This window comes from Anguilla anguilla, chromosome 15 (assembly GCF_013347855.1).
Source record: "Anguilla anguilla isolate fAngAng1 chromosome 15, fAngAng1.pri, whole genome shotgun sequence".
NCBI classification, from domain to species: Eukaryota; Metazoa; Chordata; class Actinopteri; order Anguilliformes; family Anguillidae; genus Anguilla; species Anguilla anguilla.
Genome location: NC_049215.1, coordinates 32,572,820 through 32,599,772, shown reverse-complemented (window position 1 = coordinate 32,599,772; position 26,953 = coordinate 32,572,820). Strand labels below are relative to the sequence as shown.

At 47.2% G+C, this 26,953-nt stretch overlaps 1 protein-coding gene across 1 annotated transcript in view; it reads right to left on the bottom strand.

Annotated features, from left to right (window-relative positions):
* The window catches only part of il1rapl1a (interleukin 1 receptor accessory protein-like 1a), a 239,425-nt gene that overhangs the window by 14,945 nt on the left and 197,527 nt on the right, over nucleotides 1–26,953 (bottom strand). The window contains exons 7-8 of the mRNA XM_035394324.1: nucleotides 26,254–26,376; nucleotides 18,067–18,137 (exon numbers count right to left, since the gene is read on the bottom strand). Of these exons, the coding sequence (XP_035250215.1) occupies nucleotides 18,067–18,137; nucleotides 26,254–26,376 (194 nt within the window). The remainder of the gene's footprint in view (nucleotides 1–18,066; nucleotides 18,138–26,253; nucleotides 26,377–26,953) is intronic.

Here is a 26,953-nt window from a genome sequence, read left to right as displayed (position 1 = left end):
CACACACACAAAAAGAAAATAAAAAAAGATCAATACTTCAAGCCATTAATTGTTTTTTAACCTACAGTATGTATCCAGTTTTAAAGCAACTGAAGCGCAGAGCTCTCGGAGTAGGAGCCATTTTGGAAAAACAAACTTAAAGAAGAGCATTTCGTGGCGCTGCAAGATCTTCCGAGGGTCACGGACCGTCCGAAGGCTGACTCGTGAATTCCTCACGGCCAACCAAGCACTTTCTGTGGGGTTGGGGCTCTGTGCTTTGGCCCCCCCCCCCCCCATTAAAGGCTTGTAGCACTGAAGGCCACAGGCCTGTGTGCCTCTCATCCGGTCTCAGCAACCACTCAAATCACAAAGCCGGTTCAGCAGCTGTCTCCTGTTCAGGTTTAAAGCACGCCGCGATCGGGCCTGAGCCGACCGTTCAGACGAGCTGGAGTGTGAGGACGCGCGCCTTGTTTCGCCCCTTTTAAATCTTATTTAGGGGCCCCCTTACGCTGGGGGGGGGCCGCGGTGAAATAACGTGAGGACCTTTTAATTGAAGTAATGTGACGCGGTCTCTCTGCCAGCGGAGCAGCTGTGATTTAATAGCGCTAACCGCGGGACGGGCGTGACGCAAGGAAGAGCGGTTTTAACGGCTCGCGCTGCTCGGAAAGGAACCCGGAACCACGCATGGAGAGAGGGAGGGAGGGAGGGAGGCAGGCCGTAAACGAAGGAAAGAGAGAGAGGGAGAGAGAAAAAGAGAAATAAAGAGAGAGAGAGAGAGAGAGAGAGAGAGAGAGAGAGAACGGTCATGTGTTCCTATGCTGTTCCAAAATGCGTTGGTGACATTGAATAACGCCTTTCACTTTAACACGACCCATTTGAATTAGTAAGAAAAACAACGGGGAAAAAAGAGGTTTTCACCAAAACATTAACCGGTTATTTATTTTGCTAATATGTTACAGACCACGCAGTGAAACCCAAGAAAAGAAAAACGATCTGAAAGGAGCGAAAGAGGAAGTGAGGGAGAAGGTAAGAAACAGAAACAAAGGACAGGAAATTAGAAAAAGGAGAGAACTGAAATGAAATATTAAGAGAAAGAGAGAGAGAGAGAGAGAAAGAGAGAGGAGGGGGGAGACAAAGCGTTGGAGAGAGAAAGAGATAGGAGCATTGGCCTGAATTTTCACAAGCAAGTCCCCGCAAACATCATGGCAGCACCTGACAATGTTAAGGTGTCCCCCACGTTTACCCTCGTAGGCTGAAGACGCAGATATTCAAGCTGTGGGGAGGGAGAGTGGGGAGTCGGGGGGGGGGGGGGGGGGGTGTTCTGAGCGGCACTTTAATTAATGAGGACACCGAACGGGTGGGCTAATGCACTCCGCGTTAGCGCTGACAGGAGGAAGATTACTCCCTCGCGCTACGGGGCCCCCGAGCTGTGCCACGAACACCAGCGCCCGAAAAGGTCACGCCGCGCGCGGAAACAATGCCAACATGGCCGCCCCTGCCTCTAAACGGGCCCCTGACAACGCGGGCTGCGCCCCGGGGCTGCGGACGGAAAAAAGAAAGAAAAAGAAAGAGAAAAAGAAAAAGGAAAGGCTAACGCGAAAGACGAAGGAGAGGAAGAGGCGGCCGTCCTCCGGGCTGCCAGGGGTTGCTTAGCGATGCGGGCATCCACGTAACGAGACCTCCTCCAATCCGTTACCATGGTAAAGCACCCGGCGCGAGTGTCGGGCTAGCCTTGGGCTGAACACGCACACGGAGGCTCCTTTCAATGGGGCTGCGGTGTGGAGTTCAGAGCGCAAAAATCATCTGAATGCCTGGATGGATATTTGGGGAATAACGAAAGGGCGGGGGGGGTCAGAGCGTTGTGTTCGTTGCGCTGAACTGCAAGGTAGGAACAGGAGAGGAACAGACCTGGATAAAGGGATAAAGACACACATTTCACCCCTTGTGTAGTTTTTGAACTACAATTTTCCTGTAAGTTGAAATGGCTGTGGATGGCGATGGCTCTTAGGCCTGAAGTACACTTTTAAGCGCACATTTAAAAAAAAATCACCACGTGATCAATCAATGGAAGAAAGCATTGTACTGTGTGATGGAGAGGCGGTAAACACTTGTAAATACACTTTCCTATAAATACATATACACACAAACTCCGCTCTACGCTCCAAACCGTAACCGTGGTGACATACCTCATTGGCCAAGAATAAAGCAATGGTGACTTAACATGTTCATGTCTATGAATAACTGTACAAAACGAGTATTGTACCTTATCGAACCTGAGTTTTGTACATGTTCCAATGACCTTTGGTATGCACTTATCTCTTTGGATAAAAGTGCCTGCCAAAAAAAATGTAATTTAATGTAATGTTATGATGAGTATGGGCCCCAAAGCAATGTACAGGCCTGTAAATATACAGAAGACTCTTAAAACTACAGGTCAGACCCAGTGTGATCTGTGCAAGACCAAAAATGCATGGGTTGTGTAGAAGAAGGAAGCAGGGCCTCAACCTCCACCCGGCCTCTACACATCAGTCTTCCCTCCCAACGTCTCCCTGCTTTTATGCTGTGTGTGTGAGTGGGATGGGACTCTGGTACAGCAGAAACGCTGCTTTCTTCTTGACTTGATAGAGGAGCAGCACACGCAGTACAAGCCCTTCTTTGGGTCCCTGCTAAGACCGACTCTTTCAGACAAAACAGCAAAAAGGAAAAAAAAAAACTAGGTCACTTTAGTGTTCGCTTCCAATACGTGAACGAGCTATTTATCCCGAGGAACGCCCGCCAACCCTCACACGCCGAAAATACATAAATCAAACGCGTGAGGCACCGACAACCTTTGCCGCACCCAGGGCAGTTCTGTGAAGATGTAAAAACAACGGGGAAAGCCTTTGGTTGTCCTGCGCACTTATTTCCCTGATAAGAGTAAGCATCTAAACATTTTCACAGGAATCATATTTTTTTTTTTTGTCTCACTAGCTAACCTTTTTTTTTTTTCAGAAAACAAATTCATTATGAGCTCCGAATAAGATTTACGCGTGAAAAGTAAAAATTGATAGGTTGATGGATTCGTATGCAATTATCTGACGAGCTCAGAGAGTTTCGGGCTCCACTGTCAGCACACGGTCTGGACGGGCCGTCTGCATGTGATCTCAGATGCTCTCGCTGGAAACGAATCTGCCCAGGCTGAGTACCCTCTGCTACCCTGATTTACAAAGCTCCAAACCCAACATGGGACAGGTCCCGATTTATGCCCTCCATACCAAACATGGGACGGGCACCCCAATTTACACCCTCCATACCCAACACAGGACAGGTACGCTGATTTACACCCTCCATACCAAACACGGGACGAGTGCCCCAACTTACGTCCTCCATACCAAACACGGGACAGGCCCCAATTTACGTCCTCCATACCCAACATGGGACAGGCCCCAATTTACGTCCTCCATACCCAACATGGGACAGGCCCCAATTTACGTCCTCCATACCAAACACGGAACGGGCATCCCGATTTACACCCTCCATACCCAACACGGGACAAGCACCCTGATTTATACCCTTCATACCCAACACGGGACAAGCACCCTGATTTACACCCTTCATACCCAACACGGGACAGCCATCCCTGATGTACACCCTCCATACCCAACACGGGCCTGCCATCCCTAATTTACACCCTTCATACCCAACACGGGACAAGCACCCTGATTTACACCCTCCATACCCAACACGGGACAGCCATCCCTGATGTACACCCTCCATACCCAACACGGGATGGGCGCCCTGGTTTTTCGGCTCTGGAAGTCCCCGCGCAAGCCGCCCCAGGGAGAGCGAGCGCCGAGTTCAGCGGCAGCGATAATTGGTCGCTACGGGCAACCGAAGTCAGGCACCGGGCTTCAGAAGGAAGGAATCCATTTTGTCTGGGATATTATGTAAAAAGGCATTAAGGAAGCGGGTGCCACGCACATTTTTAATCGCGTGTGGAGGCCCCAGGAAGCCGCCGGGAGAAAATCAATATTATGCATATGAGGCAGCGGAGATCATTCGTTTATCACACCTCGTCCTGCTCGAGGAACTTCCCATAAAAAAACTGGACCAACAACAGTTTCACATGTTATACCATGAAATTACCTTCAATTGGATAATGCTTAATTGCACCATGGAACAAAATAATCATTCATCAATGCCTTTTTTTGCTGAGGGGTAGAGGAGGGAGGGGGTTTTTGTAAATACGTGTTTCAACGAGACCATTTTGTGGTGTTATACTTCACAAAAGCGATTGTCGGCAGCTGTTTTTTTCCCCTTGATTGTACTGTGTAGAAGCCAGTGGTCCACATGACCTCATATTCATCTTCCAGGCGACTGGTTAACCCAAATGCATTTTGTTTGCCGATGCGAACAAGTGGAATCTTCCACGGTGGCACAGGTTATCCTCGCAGTGGTGAAACGCGTGACTGTTCAGGCTGCAGTGGGTGCTTTAAGCAGACCATCATCAAAAGCACAGCCAAAGACAACCATCATACAACAAATCATCCCATATGTCCTACAAGCAGTCGAATACCTTGCAGCTGACAGGTGCTCCACTCCAGTTCCACAGTGAATGTGGAAATGTCATTAAAGTTGGACCTTGAGCTTTCTTCTTAAAAATAAGCTCCTGTCATTTTGTAACTACAAAACTGACATTTAAATTAGCCAACAATCAAAGTAGTGACAATCGGGATCTTGTTAGAACATTCAGCACATTCAATTTTTTACACATCATCCCTCTAAATGATGGATCTCATTTTCAGTGCTCATCTCCAAGAACAGCTTTCGCAGAGCCGAGACGTTGACAACGAATGGTGAATTTTCTAGCCAGGACCACCACACCTACTACAACACGTGCGTCAGAAGAGGAAAAACTGTATCACATAAGTGGAGCCTTGTACAGTGTCTCACTTAGAAGCAATAGGACGGTGTCTCACTTCAAAACAAATTTAGCATGTTTCACTCATGTTAACCTTCAACGGGTATTCGGCAAACGATGGGAGAGACATACTGTAACTACCATACTGTGACTCTCTGTGGTCACTAAAGATCCCATGACACTTATCGCTAAGAGTAGGGGGTTCCCCGGTGTCCTGGCCAAATCCCAGATCTGGCTCTCGCAAACTTGCCACTAAAAATCATCCCCAGACTTAATTGGCTAAATAAATGTTCTCTCCCTCTCCACCTTCGCTAATGTGTGGTGAGCGTTCTGGCGCAAATTGGCTGCCGTGCATCACCCAGGTGGCTGCTACACGTCGGTGGTGGGTGAGGTGAGTTCCCCTTCACTGTAAAGCACTTTGAGCATTTGGAAAAGTGCTATATAGATGTAATTAATAATAATAATAATAATACCAGAACCTAGCCAGGTGTACATCAGATGCTATCCTGAACCAGACAACATGGCAGCCCTTCTAGGACGCAGGCCTAAGATCCTCATTTCGCCTTCCGCGCCGCTCGTCTCCCCCGACTGTCCTCAACAAGATCGGCAAATCCCGCCCCCGCCCCTGCCCCTTCTGCCACAAAAAAAAGAAAAGGACCCACCAGACAAAAACAGCGGATTCCTTCGGTGGACCAATCTGCCATTCTCTTTAATGTGAGCCTCAAAATCTGGATATTCTTCAGATTGCATTGTGTTTTACATTACATTACAGGCATTTAGCAGACGGTCTTATCCAGAGCGACTTACACAACTTTTACATAAGATTTTACTTTGTATCCATTTATACAGCTGGATATATACTGAAGCAATTTCGGTTAAGTACCTTGCTCAAGGGTACAACGGCAGTGTCCTACTGGGGAATCGAACCTGCGACCTTTCGGTTACAAGCCCAGTTCCTTACCCACTGTGCTACACTCCGTCCTCCGTTTTAACCCTCGACTAGTACGGCGCGCCATCTGCGCTCTATGTTTACACTGAGCGCAAGAAAGCGAACTTATCCACCGACGCAATATCCGCGGTGGAGTTTCATAATGACACGACTCTGGCTGTAATTACGGCGACAGGAGCAAGTTGCTGTTTTACTGAGCTCGCTAATAATGGTGGACTGGAAAAGTGGCCTTGGCAGCTACGTGCGCATAGGAAACGAGCTATTTACAGCACTGCCCCACTCAACAGGATCAATCAGGTAGCAGTCTGCCTTGTTTATACCAATGTGGAACACACCGCCAAACCAAAAAAAGGAAAAAAAAAAAAACATACGAGCTAAAAACTAAAAACAAAATCCAACCGAAAAACATGCAAGGTGATCAAACAGAACCTGTTTAAGCAGAGAGAAGAGACGACCACAAAGGAGAAGACTCCTGAAACCCCCCCCCCCCCCAAAAAAAAAAAAAAACCTGTCTAACTAGTGCTCTTGAGACAAAGAAAAACAACATCACAGCACAGTGCGCACATCAAAGCAACTTTGATCAAACCCAAACTTTCAAATCATACCGGAACCTCGGCACCCTCAAGACAATGACTGGAGGCCTGGAGTGATTGGGGTGGGGGGGGGGGGAAGGGGAGGGGATAGAGGGGGGGTGGGGGGGGATGACCTGGCCTCGGATTGGAACGGAGACAGGATTTTTCTAAAAAAAAAAAAAAGAAATTAAAAAAAATTCTGATGAAATGCACTTCGGGTTTCTTCTCCTGTGGACTCTAGATTCCAAAACAACAGCTGCAGCAGATCCAGACTCGCAGTTCACTGCAGACCGCAGGGCTTCTGTCTCACAGACTTTCTCTGAGCCATACAGGGGAGAGGAACCCTTGGGAACTCCCCCTCAGGGACAACTTCTGAGGGTAACATCAAACCAGTGTTTTATGTGATTTTAAATTAAAAAAACATTTTTTAAACAGCAGCTGGGAAAACTAATATGTCTACAGATGTCTACAGATCTCAATGCGAAAAAATTGGGGGGGGGGGGGGGGGGGGGGGGAATCAAGACTGTAGAGACTCTCTTCTGTTGATAATTGAAATATTTAATACTTTTGCAGAAAAAAAAAGGAAATAAATATCCCTGAATATCAACATCTCACTTTATGTACTGAGGCAGGGATGGATGAAAAAAGATGGCCAACAATTTAAAGAGCAACGTTTCACGCCCATGCTGACCCCAGACACAGCCCCTGTGAGCTGAGCGCTCGTTCTTATCAAGGGAACACAGGCCATCAGTCACGATGCTGAAGTGTCCGTTTCATTACGAATCCACAGCCTTGCTGGATTCTTCAAATCTGTCACTAATGATGACAGATGAAGAGAAGAGTAAGGCCAGCTTGCCCTTTTCCCACTCCCTCTCACTCCCTGTCTCTCTTTCCCTCCCACTCTCACTCTCTCCCTCCCTCTCTCTCTCTCGCTCGCTCGCTCCCTCCTTCCCTCCCTCTCTCGTTCCCTCTCTCTCTCTTTTGCTCCCTCCCTCCCTCTCCCTCTCACTCCCTGTCGCTCTCTCCCTCCCTCCCTGCCTCCCTCTCCCTCACTCCCTCCCTCTCTCTTTTGCTCTCTCTCCCCCTCACTCACTCACTCCCTCTCTCTCTCTCGCTCTCTCTCTCTCTCTCCCTCACTCCTTCTCTGACACAAGCACTGACCCAAACTCTTGTCTGTCAAAAGCCCTGCCTTCCCTGATGGGTTAAAGCAGGGGATGTCTGTTTCCAAATAAAACCCTGTGTAGGGGTGAGGACCCCCCCCCCCCTCCTTACTGGAGCCCCGTTTCCATGATAACTTCGGGGTCTCACTTTTTTAATTTGCCCAGAACGCCAATGCAATCAGACAACATTTTAGCCACATTTGCTGATGAGCTCAAGAATGACAGCTGAAGACTGATGCTCTCGTGTCTCCGTAAAATGTTTTTTTTTTTTCTGTGGCTAACTGAGGGATCTGACACTGGTAAGGGCCTCCTGGAGCTCTGTTTGGGGCCCTGCAGTTTGGGCCCCCGCTGTTTGGGACCCCTGTGGCCCCGGCCAGGACCCGACCAGCGCCCACCTGTACAGGTGCGCTCCCTGGACAAGCAGAGGGGGGCTCAGCGCAGCCTCTCCCCCTCCAAAACGCTCCGAGCTAAGAAAACGCCTCATTTGATCTTCGTTCAAAGAGGACATTTTGATCTGGATCTCATGAATTTCCACTCAGCGAAACACATTTACCTTGTTAATTTACATTTCTCTGGGACACTCTGTAATGATTTTTTTTTTTTTTTAAATGCATAAAGAAAGAACAAAATGAACAGAACCACTTAATTGAATATTTTAATAGGACCACCACCCCCCCCCCCCCCCTCCCCATCCCCATCCCCATCCCCAGTTATGAGGCCCCCTTCCTCAGTTGGGTGTGTGTGTTGTGTGTGTTGGGTGTGTGTGTGTGCGTCTGTGTGTGTTGGGTGTGTGTGCGTGTGTGTGTGTTGGGTATCTACAGGACAACTCAAGAAGGTGCAGACTGGGAGGATTTTTCCACACCATACCTCCAAAGACATTCACTTTTTTTTTTTTTTTTTTCCAACCTATGAATAAACTGCATGGAAACCAGCCTCTATTCCCTGATAGGGCTCTGGTGATGATGTCACAGAGGTACGCCTCACGCAAACTTTCCTTTGCGTGCTATTAATTTCACAGTAGGCATCTTCACCCTCCCTCCATGCAGTTCAGATTGAAGCAATGCCACCCATTTGAGCCCAGGTGCCCAATAAAAAACCCAACGCAACCCACCGCTAACTCAAGCTCCATTGCCTCTTAGTTCAGACAGTCAGCACAGCACAGCACAGCACACAGGGTCTCCGCCAGTGAGGCTGTGATGCAGGAAGGCCCCGCGTCTGGATAACACAGCTGAAGCTGGGTTGCTTAGCAACCAAGGTTTTTTTTTTTTTTTTCTTTATATTTTTTTTCTTTCCTTTTTTTTTTTTTTTTTTTTAATTACTGCCTGCTAGGGCCATCATTAACAGCTCAGACTCCATTTCTTTTTTTAAAGCCCTGGTCTTTTTTGTTCAGTGCTAATTGCATGCTCTTCTGAAGGAAGCACAAGAAGAAAGTGAGGTTAATACATCTTTCCTTGTAAAGTCTTTCATTGGCAAAAGTGGGTGTACTCCTACACAGGTACAAGGTGGGGTGGGGGGGGGGGGAACCCAAGGCCTCCAGCGCTTGAAGCAGAAGTGCTTAAAGTGCATTAAAAATACCGCATGATTACATGACACATGCTAATTAATACCTCAGCAATTAAAATACACTTTTTAACCAGGCACTTAAACATTCACTCTTAAATGCCGGTGTCTTACAAGGAAAGGTAATAATATGCATTAAAATGAGTGAGTCTAACAGCCCTGATTGCTTTGGTCTGAAACAGGTCCGTCACTTAACACTTTTATTCATCATAAGCATTGAACTGAAAGGGTGGCATAAAACAGGAGGGATATGTTGAAACGAATAATAATAATAATAATAATAATAATAATAATAATAATAATAAGCAATATACATGCAATGTGGTATTAATATTTACGCACACTCAAAGAAGAATGATTTGCAAAGCAAAGGCGTGCAAAAAACATCTTGGCGGTGAAGGTATTTCTGAAAGGGAAAAAAAGAAGAAATCTTTCAGCCTGTCTCAGTCTGCTGCTGCTGATGGTTCATAGCCTCTGACACAGACACAGTGCACAGATTCAATCCAACGCGAAGCTGCATTGAGACGCCAGTGTGTGAGGAATTGTACATGGCAGGTAATCCAGCAGAGAAGCACAAAGAAAAAAATCTTTCTTTTTTGTTTTTTTCTTTTTTTTCTCGAGAAAGTAAACTTCTGCGGCAGTTCTTTTGTAAAGAAAGAGCAGCTATCGTCAAAGTGAGGGGGCAGAACTGTCCCGTTTGTTTTGTTTCGGGGGGGGGGGGGGGGGGGGCACATTAACGTTCAGCTTATGCAAGCGTTCATCAAAAATTGAAGTTTCAATTTCATCAAAATTCAAGCGTCTATTACATCCGTCTCCAAACCGGAGCTTTGATTAAACAGATGGATACGCAGAGGCCAAGTGGGGCTTAACAGCACCCAGGTTTGCGTGTTTCATTATTAGTTGTTAAATAAACATTCAATCATCCTTATTGCCTGGTTTCCTGTGCAGAGTACAAGCTGTAAAAATCATTTCAGGCCTGTGACATGAATTGTAATGCGCAGAAATTAAACCATGTAAAAAAATAAAAATAAAAAATAAAAAATACCCCAACTGCAGCTCTACCTTAAGCAGCCATTGCGTCACCATGGTCACATTGGCACTTGTGATGTCGGAAAAGTAACGTGGAGTGGGAGGAGCTTCATTTCCACTACCCTCTGTGACATCATGCGTTTTGCCCCATCACTTTGATTGGCTACTCTTCCTTTAGAATTCTCTGCTGGATTAGCTGCCATGTACAACTCCTCACACACCGGTGTCTCAATGTGTGATGTCACAGAGGTACCTCTGTGACATCATGCAAGTCAACCAAAATGGAGGCTCCAGAGTAAACTTTCTCCAGCGTGTCTTGGCCACTGAACCACTGCTCAGTGGTCTTCGCTCAGGGTCTTTATGGACTGAAGTGGCACGCGCTGTGTAGCAGGGGCTAATCCTCTGTTTATCGGGAGAGCAAGAATAGCCGTGAAGCCATAATGGGGCCTAGGGGGCGTGGACGGAGAGGGGTGTAATTACTTCCTGAACAGGAAAAAAAGGGGGCTGCAGTTAGCACGGCCTGTTTAAAAATAACACTTGAAATCCACTGGAAGGAGGTCCACGATCAGGCACGTACGTGTGATCCAGTGATGGGTGAGGCCCCCTGCTGATGTGGAGGAATTAGACACAAAGGAAGGGATGCACACGGCATCGGTGTAACGGCATGTTTGTGACACACAGGATGTTTGGGATGGTGGAAGTGTGTGTTGGTTTATTCATACGTGTGCATATGTACACGTGTGTGTGTGTGTGTGTGCGCCATGTGCAAAGTGTGCATGAGTGTATGTGAACTTGCGTGTGCATGTGTGTGTGCTGGTGTGTGCATGTGTGCGTGCTGGTGTGTGTGTGTGTGTGTGCACCATGTGCAAGTGTGCATGAGTGTATGTGAACTTGTGTGTGCACGTGTGCGTGCTGGTGTGTTCGCGCGTGTGTGTGTGTGCGTACTGGTGTGTGCGCATGTGTGTGCAAACTGAACCACCTCACCGCCATCGCAAGCTCATCGCCATAACAACTGCTCCGGCATCACGCCCTCACTCTTCAGGTGTGGCCTGTCTCTCGCTACCGAACCTGAATTTTTCTGCATGACTCCCCATCGCACAAAGCAAAACAACTTTGTGAAACAGAAGCTCAGCCAAAGAGAACTCCTGCAATGGAATCAGTCAACTCAACTCCAAAGCAATCAGCAATCCAGCTGGATTCTGAAATTAATTTTCTAATCTCAGCCTCGCAGGGAGGGGGGGGGGGGGGGACTCAATCAAGCAGCCAAAGTGACCACTCCCCTCTAGAGACGTCTCCATGGAAACCAACTGTCAACTGCCAGGACACAGTCACTGAAGGCGATGATTATAGTGACATCACAAAGCAATAACAAAAAAAAAGGAAAGTTGTGTGGAGGGAGTCACACCACCAGGTGCTCTTCTTTAGTTTCAGTCTTGAACCCATTCCCACGCACTCGGAGTGAACCATTTTTTTTCACTCCAAGTGCATCATGGGTAAGGAGCTGGTCTTGAACCGGAAAGGTCAAGGGTTCGATTCTCGGGCTGGACACTGCCGTTGTACCCCTGAGCGGGGTACTACTTAACCTGCATTGCTTCAGCATATATCCAGCTGTATAAAACGGATGCAGTGTAAACAATATGTAAAAAGTTGTGCAAGTTCGCTCTGGATGAGAGCGTCTGCTAAAATGCCTGCAATGTAACATTTTCACGGTGAGTAAAACAGCCCACGCTGCGTGGAATGGGGAGTAGAGCTGAGCTGCTCACTGCCGCGCCAGCACCGGACTCATTTACAAACCAGAACTACGGAAACCGCAGGAACCGCGAATCCGGCGCGGTCTCATTAGACCGGCACGTTTATCGGGATCACTTCATCGGGTACGCCGGCGGGTCCTCGTCCCGCCAGAGCGCGGGAAACGGGGCGAAATATTCGCGGGAGGTGCGGGCGCGGGCGCGCCGTCGCACGGAGCAGAACTCCGGAGAAGCGGAATGAAAGAGGGGAGACCGCGTGCGTTACAGAAACAGCCGTTTCCACGGAGGCCGCGCCGCGCCGCGCTACAAAAAAACCTTCTGTGGAGGGAGGAGAAAAAAAAAAACTGCGTTTCTATTTTTGTTTGCAAGCAATTAGTTTTCAGACAGCAGGCTTTTTTTTTTCTTTCTGGAGAGGGATTACACGGAGATCTGCAACAAAAAGCACGGCACATGCACATCTCCGGAATAAGGGAATAAGGAACAACCCCTGATCATTCTGGGCAGGAATCCCGGCTGAGATTCCAAAGGACTGTCGGTTCCCAAAAGGGAATTCTGTGAGCAGCTCTGGCCTACATACATACATATAGAAACATACATGCATACATACGTACATACATACATACATACAATACACACACACACACACACACACATCCATCTTTGGAACAAAAGGACTAATTTACTATGCGGGTTTCAGTTCACACTGAAACCATTTCAGCTAACGAGTGACATAGATGTAGAACATTATGTCCGTTATGTGTGAAAGCTGAAATCTGTTCGAGAGAACGGCAGGTCTGTGGATCCTTACCAGGCCCGTTCACATCTCTGTGCAGCACCGGTGGTCGCTATGGCAATGGTAGTCGCAGCATACAGTGCGCAATGATGAAGAAGATGATGATGATATTAACAGAATATTCTGCCACTCTAACCAGAGTTGGAAATGTTGGATTTCTACTGGAATCAAAATCTACAATCACAATTTCAAATAGTCCCAGATAGTTACGACGAATACACATTTTGTCAGCAAAAATGACAAAACATAAGGCCTACAAGATGCCCTTCAGAAAACAGTTTAGGAAACATGACAAAACCAAAAAAAAAAAGTAGAACTTTTCAACATAAAAACTTGGTTCTCATTTTTTTCTTCTTATGGCATTTGAAAGCCCCTCATTCTGTTTCCATTGCCGGCCTTTGGAAAAACAGAAGTGACATTTAAATACCTGGGCAGAGCTCGCCACAAACAAATCCCTGATGTGGAGAAGCACACAGCGTGCTCCCACTGCTCTTTCCCCATCTGCTCCCTGATTAAATTTCCTCACGTTAGGAAGTGTTACATCACAGAATGCAGTTTGCGTACATCGTCTCCCCGCCATTTTGTTGTCTCTCAGCTCTGTGGCGGTTCATGGGCGGGCTCCATGGAGAGGGATCGCTTCTCTTGCCCAATTACCCATTTTTTCTTAGTGACAGGACGGATTTTACTTAAATCTACCTTGCCGCGATGATCCACTTTTCGTGGTACTCAGTGGTAATTGGCATCAGATGAAAACTGTACCTTCACCCCCTCCCCACTGCTGAAAATAAGACAGAACCCCCCCCCCCCCCCCCCCCCCTTCATTATAACATGTGATTAGGCTGGGGCCAATAGGCATAGGCCTGGGAATTTGAAACCTGTTCCCAAATACACATAATTGCGCCCAGCCAAATTCCCTGCTAGCATCGCTGCTAATTATGAGGAGAGAAGATTATAGGAGCAGAGCTGTCAGCTGAAGTGTTGGTTTATTCACACTGCATATGTACCACATGAAGGTGACTGCTGATTGGAGGAGAGGTGCATCAGCACTACGTGAGAGTGAGCGCTGACTGGAGCAGTGGTGTGTCTGTACCACATGAAGGTGACTGCTGATTGGAGGAGAGGCGCATCAGCACTACGTGAGAGTGAGTGCTGATTGGAGGAGAGGAGTATCAGCACTACGTGAGAGAGTGCTGATTGGAGGAGAAGTGCATCAGCACTACATGAGGGTGAGTGTTGATTGGAGGAGAAGTGTGTCAGTACTGAATGAAGGTGAGTGCTGATTGGAGGAGAAGTGTGTCAGTACTGTATGAAGGTGAGTGCTGATTGGAGGAGAACTGTGTCAGTACTGTATGAAGGTGAGTGTTGATTGGAGGTGGTGTATCAGCATTGCATGAAAGTGAGTGCTGATTGGAGAAGTAAGACAGTACTGCATGAGAGTGAGTGCTGATTGGAGGAGAAGTCAGTGGCGGCAGTGTAGCACAGTGGGTAAGGAACTGGGCTTGTAACCGAAAGGTTGCAGGTTCGATTCCCGGGTAAGGACACTGCCGTTGTACCCTTGAGCAAGGTACTTAACCTGCACTGCTTCAGTATACATCCAGCTGTATAAATGGATACAATGTAAAATGCTATGTAAAAGTTGTGTAAGTCACTCTGGATAAGAGCGTCTGCTAAATGCCTGTAATGTAATGTAAAGTCAGTACTACAGGAGGGTGAGAGCGGACTGGAGGAGAAGTATATCAGTAGTACATGTACTGATTGATCACTGCATAACACCTCATACATGCTGCAGTAGACGTGTGCGTGTAGACGTGTGCGATTCTGTGATCGTTACATTCTGATGGACACGTGTGATTATTAGAGAATTAGATTATTAGAGAATTAGACAGCAGGAGCTGTGACCAATCACACGCGGAGAGCTCCACCTTGCAATGATTCTAATTGGTTCTGGGAATACTGGGGTTAAAAATAATGGATTCTTAAAAAAATGCAGCAAACCCAGGGAATGCTCTCTGAAAGCACTGAACACTGAGAGGATTTAAGAGAGAGAGAGAGAGAGAGAGAGAGAGGAAGGAGAGAGAGAGAAAGGGAGCGAGAGGGAGAGACAGAGAGAAGGAGAGAGAGGAGAGAGAGAGAGGGGATAGAGAGAGAGAGGGGAAGAGAAAGAGAAAGAGATAGAGAGAGGGAGAGGGAGAGAGAGAAAGAGTTTGAGGGAGGGCAGGAGTAAACAGCTCTTGGTGAATAATGCAGCTCTACGTCTGAGGGAGGCTGCCCAGGGGTGGCCTCTCCTGAACAGGGCTGGGAGGAGAGCAGCAGCGTGGAGAATCTCCATCTGTGCGGCACAGCTAGAGGGGAGCGCGCGCACGCATGTGACCCACGTAAGCACACACGCAACCCAGGCACACATGTAACGCACGCACACACACACATAACGCACACACACACGCAACGCACACACACACATAACACACGCACACACGAAACGCACACACACACATAACGCACACACACATACGTAACGCACACACACATAACACACGCACACACGTAACACACACACGCACATAACGCGCACACACACGTATGGCACACACACACGTAATGCACACACACACATAACACACACACACGTAATGCACACACACACACGCACACACACACGTAATGCACACACACACATAAGGCACACACACACATAACACACACACGTAAGGCACACACACACGTAATGCACACACACACATAAGGCACACACACACATAACACACACACGTAAGGCACACACACACGCACACACACACGTAAGGCACACACACACATAACACACACACACACGCACACATGTAGCGCACACACACACGTAACGCATACACACACACACGTAACACACACACACACAACGCACGCACCACACGCAATGGCCGCACACCGCGCTCAGGAGAGTGCGTGAAAATGCCAGATTTGGCAGGTGAGGTCTCTGTCTCTCGACACATTCCCTTCATAAGGGCTTTAATCGCCACTTAATAACCTACGGCGGAAGCCTTCGGTGACGGAGGGCACCTGTGGCTCGGTAACGAGCGCGGCGATATCTGCTAGCCCGGGCGAGAAGGCGCCAGATTATTCATTACGGGAGGGAATTACAGAACAGATGTTTTTTTTTCCACACAAGGTGAGACTTTTTAATGTTTCGGCATTACGGATAATCCGGGTTACATGTTACCTGTTACCATGGCTCCCACGGTGAGCACCGCAATCAGTGCCAGCCTTAACAAGCGGTCCCATCCCCTAAACCTTGCCCTATAGGCCTGAAAGCATGCCTGCAGCACAAGTCCAACGGGTGTGCGGTTTGTGCACTGACTGCCGAAGGAGCTTCATCAACGTTTCCTAGACCGAACGCATGCTGCAGTACAAGATCCCACCACTAGAGGCACTGCCCAGAATGAGCAAGCAAGCAGATACAGAACTACCATCTCTGTAGTGTCATATTCATTTGCGGAACCTCACCTCACAGAAACTACAGAAAGTTCTACAGTTTCAGATCGCTAAACTCTCATTGGTCAAAGCCAGGGCACTTCACGTTATATAGCCATGTTATTCTCGGAACTGAAGAGCTAGTCTTTATTCTAAAATTAACGCGCTAATTACCCTCCAAACATCCCTCCTGTCTTCAGTGGATTCACAGGCACTGTTAAACAGAGAAGGCAGGTTTGCATCACAGATCTGTTGGCCTGAGCAGACTCACTCAGCTCCGATATTCCTTCGATCCTCTCTCTGCTTCCAGATGCTTCAGCTGCTGACGGCCATCTTTGGCTTCGTGTTACGGAAACAGGAAGGCCCGCCGCCAAAGTACTGCACTTGGTTATGCCCTTTAATTTTCAAAACCTGCGTCAAATTGGACGCTTTTGACTTCAAAAGGCAGAGAGACGTTTTCAGTATTAGAGACTGCAGAGCAGAGCACCAGGCAGGCGCACAGACCGCGTGTTTATAGCCTGTAAGCGTTAGCGTATGCCTGCTTAGCCCAGCGTAGGCCTCCCTCTTAAGCTACTGCCTCTCATCTCTGAGCCCCGTCCACATCAGTACACTGCAATCTACGCAGAACAAGACTTACTGGCTACAAAATGAAAACTATGTTATGAATACGATACCAATAACAATACGAGGAGTAGGAGGAAGAGGAGTAGTAGCAGTTACAGCAGCAGTAGTAGTAGTAACAGTAGCAGTAGTAGCAGCAGTAGCAGTAGTAACAGTAGCAGTAGTAGCAGTAGCAGTAGCAATAGTAACAGTAGCAGTATTCGTAGCAGTAGTAGTATTAGCAGCAGCAGCAGTAGCAGTAGTAGCAGTAGCAGCAGCACAAGTAGGAGTAGCAGTAGCAGTAGTATTTGTTGAAGTAGCAGCACAAGCATAGTAGTAGTAGTAGTACGAGTTGCAGCAGGACTAGCATACATAAAGTATATTCCTTCCTATACTGTATGAAAGGTAATGATTTAAAGAAGAAAAAATTAAAATAATAATTCTGTTCTCAGTTTTTTGCTGCATCTTTTGTGGCTGCATATCGATCACCCCTCATAATTGGATTGGCCAGGAGCGCTTCCCATAAGTGTGAGGCAGAGAATTGATTTCACACGTTAAAATACCGCCGTAATTAAATCACGGGGCGGTGTAAGATTCGCGGGAACAATGTAGCGCCGCGGATACGAGCGGATGACAAGATGTTTTAGAGCGGGCGGAGCCGCAGAACGGCATCCTGGGAAACGAGGCGCCGTGGAAACGCATCTATTCGCCCTTCGCGCCGTTTGGGGGGGGGGGGGGGGGGCGATGACAGTTTTATTAGGGGGTGCTCGGGTTGGGGTGGGGGGGGGGTAGGAGGCGAGCGTGAGCCACATCAAATCAGGGCTGGCGCTGATGGCGGCCCGAAAGCTCGCCGTCTTGTGTTTTATAATTGGTGCAGCGGCAGCTCCTGTTTTCCCCCGTTCGTCTGATTCATCACTGCAGCTCACAGAATAATTCATTTTTAAAAAAAATCACAGCTGGAACTGAAGAAGAGGACGTCCTGAAAACTATTTCTGAGCAGCTGGAAGAAGAACAGGCACTCGGAGTTTGAGCCCTGTATCAAGGGGGGGGGGGGGGGGGGGGGGGGGGGGTTAGAATTAGAAATGAGACCCTTCAGTTTTGGGCTACACACTTTTAAAAAAAAGTTATGCATTTTGAAACCTTATTTCTCTGTGAACAAAAATAGAGTTATGGGATTCTGTGCTATCTGTATGGGATATTTAGCAGAAAGAAAAAAAAACTTACTGGCTACTTTGAGGTGGATTTTCAAGAGATTAAAAATGACCCCATGATCCTAAGTTCCTGATACAGTTTATGACACTCACTCACTGTGCAGGTAAAGCTGAGGGCAGGAAGAGCTCAGGAAGATTATCAAAGTGAGGGTCCGTCTGGCCACAGGCCTGCGACAAGAAGATCAGACAAGCGTGACGCTCTCTTCTCTGGTCTCACTTCCCCCCTAAAGGACAGGACACTGACCAGATGCAATAAGTGCAAAAATGAGGCAGTGGGTATTTTTAACCAAGAAAAAAAAAAAAACACATATTTACACCTGTTCTAGAAACTTTGCATTGGTAACTTTTTTTTATTTTTTTTAAATTCTGTTGGTTTTAAAAAATTAAAGCGCCTTCCACTGAAGTAATTTATCCATCTGTTAATAAATTATCAAGGCCAACTGTGACCTCAGTTCTGCAGGATCTAGTCTTCCAACAAACTTCCATCTGTTGTTATGTTCCTGTATTTGTTTTACTGCATGTACTCTGTGGAGGATGCATTATCGTGATTATATAACATGGATGGTGCATTATTACGATTACTATTATATGAAGGATGCATTATTATGACAATTATTATATAGTGTGTGTATAATTATGATTGTTATTACACAGTGGGTGCAATTTAATGATTATTATTTGGAGACTGCATTATTGCATGCGTGCGTGTCAGTTCTGTCAGTACGCATTGCAGATACATGTGTATGTGTGTCTATGTGCGAGTCTATGTGTGCAAGTCTATGTGTGATTGTGGCGTACACTGGTGTGTGTGCATCTTTAGTGCGCATACTTATGTGTGTGTGTGTGTGTGTGTGCATCTTTAGTGTGCATGGTTATTTGTGTGTGTGTGTGAGTGTGTGTGTATGCATCTTTAGTGTGCATGGATATGTGTGTGTATGTTCATCTTTAGTGTGCGTGGTTATGTGTGTGTGTTTATGTGTGTGCGTGTGCTCGCATGCATGTGTGTGTTAATGTGCGAGTCTATGTGTGATTGTGGTGTACACTGGTGTGTGTGCATTTTTAGTTTGCATGGTTATGTGTGTGTGCATCTTTAGTGTGCATGGTTGTGTGTGTGTGCATTTTTAGTTCGCATGGTTATGTGTGTGTGTGTGTGCATCTTTAGTGTGCATGGTTGTGTGTGTGTGCATTTTTAGTTCGCATGGTTATGTGTGTGTGTGTGTGCATCTTTAGTGTGCATGGTTGTGTGTGTGTGTGCATCTTTAGTGTGCATGGTTATGTGTGTGTGTATATGTGTGCATCTTTAGTGTGCATGGTTATGTGTGTGTGTATGTGTGTGTGTGTGTGCATCTTTAGTGTGCATGGTTATGTATGTTTGTGTGTGTGTGTGTGTGTGCGTGTGTGTGCGTGTGTGTATGTGTGTGTCCTGGTACACAGATCTCTCTTCCAGCGTTGCCACCAGTCCATCGGCCGAGCTTCCAGGAGTACTCAGAGTCAGAGAACATATGGAGTCCAGGGAATTACTGGAATATTTTTCTCTTCCAGACGCTGACAGCTCCAAATACGAAAACAGCCAGGGAGAATCTAATGTTGACAGACGTTCCGCTGGCAAACACCCACCCAACGCTCCATCCGTTATTCCCCCAGAGGAAGTACCCCATGAACAGTGCGTGGTTGGATATACAGATTCATTTCAGCAGTCTTCGCAGGCAGGAATTTAAGAGGGTGAAATGTGAACGCGTGCAGTAGAAGAGTCGAGCCCTGCCGTGCATGTTTTGGCTAAAAAAAAAATGAGTGGACAAATTGTCTGGAGTTCCCACATTAGCCACCAGGGGGCATTTTCAACAGCAGAATTTGAAATGGAAAAAAAAAAGAAGTAGTTTGAGTTAATAAATTCAGCAAATAAAGACCACTGCACACACCTCACAGGCATGTAATCAGCCACTGCACCTTGCGTTGAGAAAAACTCTCATTAATTTGGCTTTCAGTATGAGATATTAGAAAACCATTTGTACAGATATTTTATATCCTTTTTATAGTAAAAAAAGAAAAAAAAGAAAAAAGGGGTGTTAATGTCTGAGGCCAGCAGTACAGCATAGCACCAGCTGACTCACTGAGCTGTGAGCTACTCAAGTGAACACACAGTCCTCCATGGTAACGGGTTAGCGGTAGCGCTAGCTGCTATGCCTTCGCTCAGACTCACAGTAGAGTTAGAAAAGCACGGGAGCAGGAGGGACAGTGTTCAGAACAGCACAGAGAGCAGCGGTCAGTGCTCAGTACAGCACAGAGAGAGCAGCAGTCAGTGCTCAGTATAGCACAGAGAGCAGCAGCGGTCAGTGCTCACTACAGCACAGAGAGAGAAGCGGTCAGTGCTCAGTACAGTAGAGAGAGCAGCAGCGGTCAGTGCTCAGCACAGCACAGAGAGCAGCAGTCATTGCTCAGTACAGCACAGAGAGCAGCGGTCAGTGCTCAGTACAGCACAGAGAGCAACGGTCAGTGCTCAGTACAGCACAGAGAGCAGCGGTCAGTGCTCAGTACAGCACAGAGAGCAGCAGTCAGTGCTCACTACAGCACAGACAGCAGTGGTCAGTGCTCAGTACAGCAGAGAGAGAGCAGCAGTCAGTGCTCAGTACAGCACAGAGGGAGCAGCAGTCAGTGCTCAGTACAGCACAGAGAGAGCAGAGGTCAGTGCTCAGTACAGCACAGAGAGAGCAGCAGTCAGTGTTCAGTATAGCACAGCGAGAGCAACGGTCAGTGCTCACTACAGCAGAGAGAGAGCAGCAGTCAGTGCTCAGTATAGCATAGAGAGCAGCGGTCAGTGCTCAGTACATTCACCCATTCATTATCTCCACCAAGTGAGAGCCCTGGAGGGGATTATGCATTTGGTCGTGTGTGTGTGTGTGTGTGTGTGTGTTTGTGTACCTGCCCGCAGCTAGTCTCGCATACTACTGGGCCGATCAGCCTAATACTTGTTGTGCATGCTGACAGCAGGCCAAGGACCTGAATTCTCAAATATTTTGCAAATCGGTGAACGACAAGTATTTTATTTGAATGAATTTCCATCATTGTCCATTGAAATACATGCTAACTCCTCCTAACTGGCCGGTACGGGCCGCAAGTGGTCAACAACTGCTTCCGTTTGGAATGAAAGACCAGTGATGTAAAATGTCAATTTCAATGTTAAAATGCCAACAAAATAATCCGCCAACTAACGGGGTACGATAATGTTTGAATCTGTTTTGAATTATTTTGTTGCCATTTTCACGTTGAAAATTATATTTTTTACATCGCTGGAATTGTCCCTGTCCAGACTGTTCCTGCCCAGATTTGAAGCGAAAGTGCCAGACAATAACATCAACGTTAGCTCTGTCTACCACATCGTGGCTGATATGAATGAAATTAGCTAACATGTCGCCACCTTTCGCGTTACTTCACTGAATCGGCGCTTTTGGGATTTTCAGTGGTTCAGTGGTATTTGTCTGGTTGCATTGATTGTGTAGCCTCTATCGTTGCATCAGCAAAGCCAACAGGCCTGGCGGAGATCTGCACTCCACTGAGTGCACTCTTCCAGCTCTCCGAGGACAGCCTCCTTCAGGCTGCAGCTCCCTTTTCACTGCCGACACTTTCGGACTGGATAAAGGACCTCAGACGCAGTCCTGGGGGGACAGTTACGACTGTTTATCTGCATTTCCGCATTAAGTAAACTCAGCCCATTGATTGGCTAAAGACCCTGTTTCCAGGGCCTAATTTGACTGGTGATTACCAGGCAACCGCAGAAGCCTTCAGAACACGGCGGCCCTGCGGGACCGGAGTTGGAGATCTCCGGCTTATGCGATTAACGGATCGCTTTCTGGGGAAGATCGGCTTAATTAATCGACTCTGTTTGATCCGGCGGTGAGATCGCGGGCGAGCTGGCGCACTCTCGCTTGCGTTTGGTAGCGTGCGGCTTTCGTGAGGTCACTGTCGGCACACGCAAGCACAAACACACGCACCAGCACATACACATACACACACACACGCACGCACACGCACACACACACACACACACGCACACACACCAACACATACACATACGCATACACACACGTACGCACGCACGCACGCACGCCCATACACACAAACACACACACACACACATGCACGCATGCCTATACACACAAATGCGCACATACACATGCGTGTGCCCACCTAAACACAAACACTCACACGCACGAACGAACGCACGCACGCACGCACGCACGCACTCGCACACACACACGCGCACACAAACTCGTGCACACACACGCAAACACACATACACAAATGAGCACACAAACACACGCAGGCGCCCACCTACACACACACACACACACACACACACACACAGATGTCCAAGTACATACAAACAGGAATAAATAAATAAATAAATAAATATCACTCAACAGCTGTCTTTGTGCCAGGCTGAATAACTGACCAGAAACTGAAGGACATTTTTTCCCCAGGACAGACAGGGCTGTGGCTGTGTGCTTGCCATATAAATCACTTCAGTGCGAAATGGATATGATGCAGAGGTCAGCCGCGGAAGACACCAATAAAATATACATTACAACACAATGCAAAACCTGCATTAAATATTAATTTAACGCAGGTCTTTCGTTTGACAGAAATGTTTATAAATGTCACAATGTCAAAACTGACCCGCTTTATCAACTCTCGACAGTTACACAGAATAGCAGGAACAACAATATGTTCATTCAGTACACTTACATTACATTACAACGCATTTATTTGGCTTTGGACGCTTTCATCCAAAGCGACGTACACTGACGAAGACCACTGCCCAAAAACAGTCAACAAACCCCGCAGGAAGTTAAGCATCTGTAACAAATATAGGAGACGTGCAGCGCCAACGTCCATTTGGCCCCCGAAGGCCCAGAGTGAAGGGCAGCCGCTTCACTTTCATTTCCTTGTTATGTATGCGAGAGCGGCAGGTGCACCCATTTCCTGCTTCTCCAGAAACAGGAAGCAGCTCTGCCGCATTGGCCACTGAGTAATTGCTTTGAATAAAATATATATATATTTTTTTAAGAGCCGGGGATTTGAAGAATGGAGAATGTTTACTTAAGCGCGTAAATCAATTTCACCAAAGCTTCTTCTTCTATGGTACTCCGCCGCTCTGCGTGCGTCTCCGGGGAGAATCACGATGTCATCACATCATAGCCCGGGATGTTCCAATTACCGGGAAAACCTGCTGCTCCACAACGGCGTGTGATAGACGGGGGCCTGCTGTCGGTTTTTTGGACTGCGCACCCCTCGCTGAAAAGAACTTAATCCCGAGGCGGGACCCCGAGTGTCGTTTGCGCCGGAATCTTCTAGAATAAGGAAAAAAAAAAAAAAAAACCCCTTTCTGCTCATTTTAGGGCCGTCGCCCTGCCCCATTTATCACCGGGCTGCATCTCCGTGGCAACCGCGTGATTAATGGCAAAACTTCACACGCTTAAGTATTTCGCTTTAGCTCACTGTAACCGACGACCCCCCCCCCCCCCCCCCCCCCCCCCCCCCCCCCCCCCGCCAACACCACCCCCTGCTGTTACTATGACGATGCCAGGGGGAGCGATCCAAAATAGTGGCGTGGTCAATGCTGGAACCTGTCCTGTGACCAATGACAAGCCGGAACACAACCACCCTGCTATTGAAGGACCAATCACAGCTCAGCGGGAGGGGGGGGGGGGGGGGTGGGGGGTTGAGGGGAGGGGAAAATACCATTTGGGAGAGTGACATTGTCACTCTGTTTATTGTGGATTTATGATTGTTTTATTATTATTTATTCTTTAGTTATCCAAGCGAATCGCAGATAAAAATAAAGATGGGAATTAGGTAGTTATTTCTTCACACCGTTGCTGACAGGTCTTAATTGCTAGCTCCAGTTACATGCGCAGGCAAAATATATCTTAGATGATCTTTTCTTTCTGTACCAACTGTTGGCATTCTCGAAGAAATGGCCAGAAATGTTTTTACAACTTATTTGTTACTTGCATATTAATTTTAAATTTACAGAAAAGCACACAGATATATAAGAAGTGTATCAAGTCTTATCACGGAACGCTGACAGTACAGGATGGTATACTGTACATACTGTATGAAATGTTCCTCAATACGCCGGGACAGCAGTGCATACTGAAAGTAAGATTCACTGCTGAGCGATCCGTGCCACTGTAAATCTAAAAGCTCCCGAGCGGCTCCATCGTGTCCCTAGCCGAACGACCTAGAGGTGACCTGAAGGATCTTTGCGACGATCAATCTCAGGGAAGACGCTCGGAGAGAGAGGCTGTCAGGACGAGAGCGGCTTTCAAATCCTCTCGGAGAAGAAAGGTGCGCGCGGTTACTTAGGAGACGCGCGATCGACACGGACCTTCGCCACCTCGTCTCCAACATCCTGTGTGCGACTCTTTTTTTTTTTTTACAGCGGCGAGCGTGCGATTGTTTTCCATCGCGTTACGCTGTAATTGTTTTACATGATAAAATCACAAATCCGGCCACCAGTCGATCATTAATTAAACGCCGGCGAATCATTACCGCTCGTTAAATCTGGCCAGTGATCCGATAATAATTGACTCCCCGGTGCACTTTTCAGACCAATAGCTATTCAGCGAGCGGCGGGAAGGCCCTGTGGAAAAACAGACTGATAAAGGGACACATAACAGCGTGAATCTGCCAACGTGACAGTGACACACCGACTAGGCTTCTGCTCGCCAGCTTCAGTGAAGCTGTGAAGCTGAAGCAAATGAAATTGCTCCCTGTTTCTAGGAGACGTTAAAGCAAACTCCGCCCTCTCCACCAAGAGAAATGAAAAAGTTTAATAGTTTTATATATATATATATATATAACTGCACCTAATTCAGAACAGGTGTGTGTGTGTGTGTGTGGAGTTTTATACAGTATAACTACACCTAATATGGAAAAAGTGTATGTAGAGTTTTAAATAGTATACCTGCACCTTCTCTCATTCAGAAGAGTATGCGTGTAATTCAGAAAGCGTGTGTGTTTGTGTGTGTAGTTTTATACAGTATAACTGCACCTAATTCAGAAAGTGTGTGTAGTGTTTTATATTGTGGCTGCACCTAATTCAGAAAGTGTATATGTAATTTTCAGGAACAGCAAAAGAAAAAAAAAAACCTGCTTCTATTTTCCATTTGCTAATGAGTTCTATGGTTTTATCATTTGTGGTTCTGAACCAACTTTATTAGTTGTTGAGTTTGGGAACCGACCATACAAGGAGTTGGATGAGAGCTTTAAATGTGGTGGGAAAAAAAAAAATACATACAAGATACAAAAGATAAAAAGATACAACAAACGTTTTTCTTTTTTGGCAAGAAGCAGAAAATACATGCATACAGCACTGCCGTGTGGAATCCGTGTAATGTTCTTATTGCGTTTCCTAGACGATGCACTGTGAGTGACAGTCGGGAGACTTATGAAGCTCAGCAGCCGGCAGGTCACGTGACTGCACCCGCAGCACCGTTAATAATGTCAGCGGCAGCGCGCTCGCCATACAAGAGTAATGGCTTTTTCTTTCCGGCGATTTCCATAGAGCTCAAATGTAAAAAAGACTGCCAACCGAGGTTTCGGCAGGTTAACCATTCATTTGGTATAACGGAGTGAATCTCTCGCCCTCTCAGGCTGTCCTGTCATTTACCCAAGACTCCCTGCTTCATTTCCGACAGCCGCTCTCCTACAAGAATAAAAACAAATAAATAATAATAATAACAATAGTAATAATAATGCAGGTGGAGATGCGGACAGCACCTGACATTTACATCGTCAGACACTGGGACTGCAGCCCCTCCAATCTCTCCAACCTATCAGATCTGATGAAGCTGCAACTGTCTGGAGGTGTCACGGGTGGGCGGAGCTTCAGGAGCCACCAATCTGATCTAAGAACACAGAAGAGCTGAAGACCAGGGCATCAAATAGGAGCTGACCCCCCCCCCCCCCGTTTAACCATCTATATCCCCCCCATACCAGGCCAGCAACGGAATAATCACCAAGAACACTATTAGTATTTCACCTTACAATTGTCATGTATTAACATACATAATAGTTAAATTGACATTTTTTGAAATGAATGTGATAAATAAGCCGCTCTCCCTTGCTCGACGCCCAGAGGAATCATGGGTAATAGGCCGACCCATTTCAGCTTGAGTGGAGAGAGCCCAGAAATTCTATTCAGCTGAACAATGGGAGCACATCTCTCAGAGATGATCAGAGAGCCACTTTCAGAGCGAAGGTTGACCGATGGCGCAGTTACAGGTCCATCACCGTGGTGCTGAGGGCGGCGCAGGTGGGGAGCAGCCTCTTCGAGAGGGTCATTTCCATGGGAACTAGCCACAGAGCTAATGGAACCGCACTCTTTTCACCGGAGTCCTCACGTCTGCGTTTCAGAGACAGTGAAACTGCTCGACCAGTTACCGTTACCGACTCCACACTAGCAGATGCTCTACCACGGGGATCAGCAACTCACGGGTCCTTGAGGGCCGAGACCTGCTGGTTTTCCACCCTCCCTTTGCCTGGCAGTCAGGTGTGAAGACAGCCTGGCCAATCGGTAGCACTAATTACCCGGGAGAAAAGAAAACCAGGGATGGATTTGGATTCGAGGGCCAGAGTTGATGATCCCTGCTCTACCAGTTACAGCCAGGCTACACACTAGCAGATGCTCTACCAGTTACAGACAGTCTCCACACTGGCAGCTTTAAAAAACTGAAAAACCCCCTGACTCCGGACAATTTAGTGATGCGAGGAGCTTGGCAATTGGTTTTGAGCTATTGCTGGGAGGGTATTGCTGTTTAGGGTTGGGGGGGGGGGGGGGTGTCAAAGAGCAATGGTAACAGCCAAGGAGCTCCCAGGAAGCACGCAAGTCACAAGGTTTAATCAGGCAGATCAATGGTGCCAATGAAATGAGGATGAAGATTCATTCATACCTAGGGGGCGACGTAGCTCAGGAGGTAAGA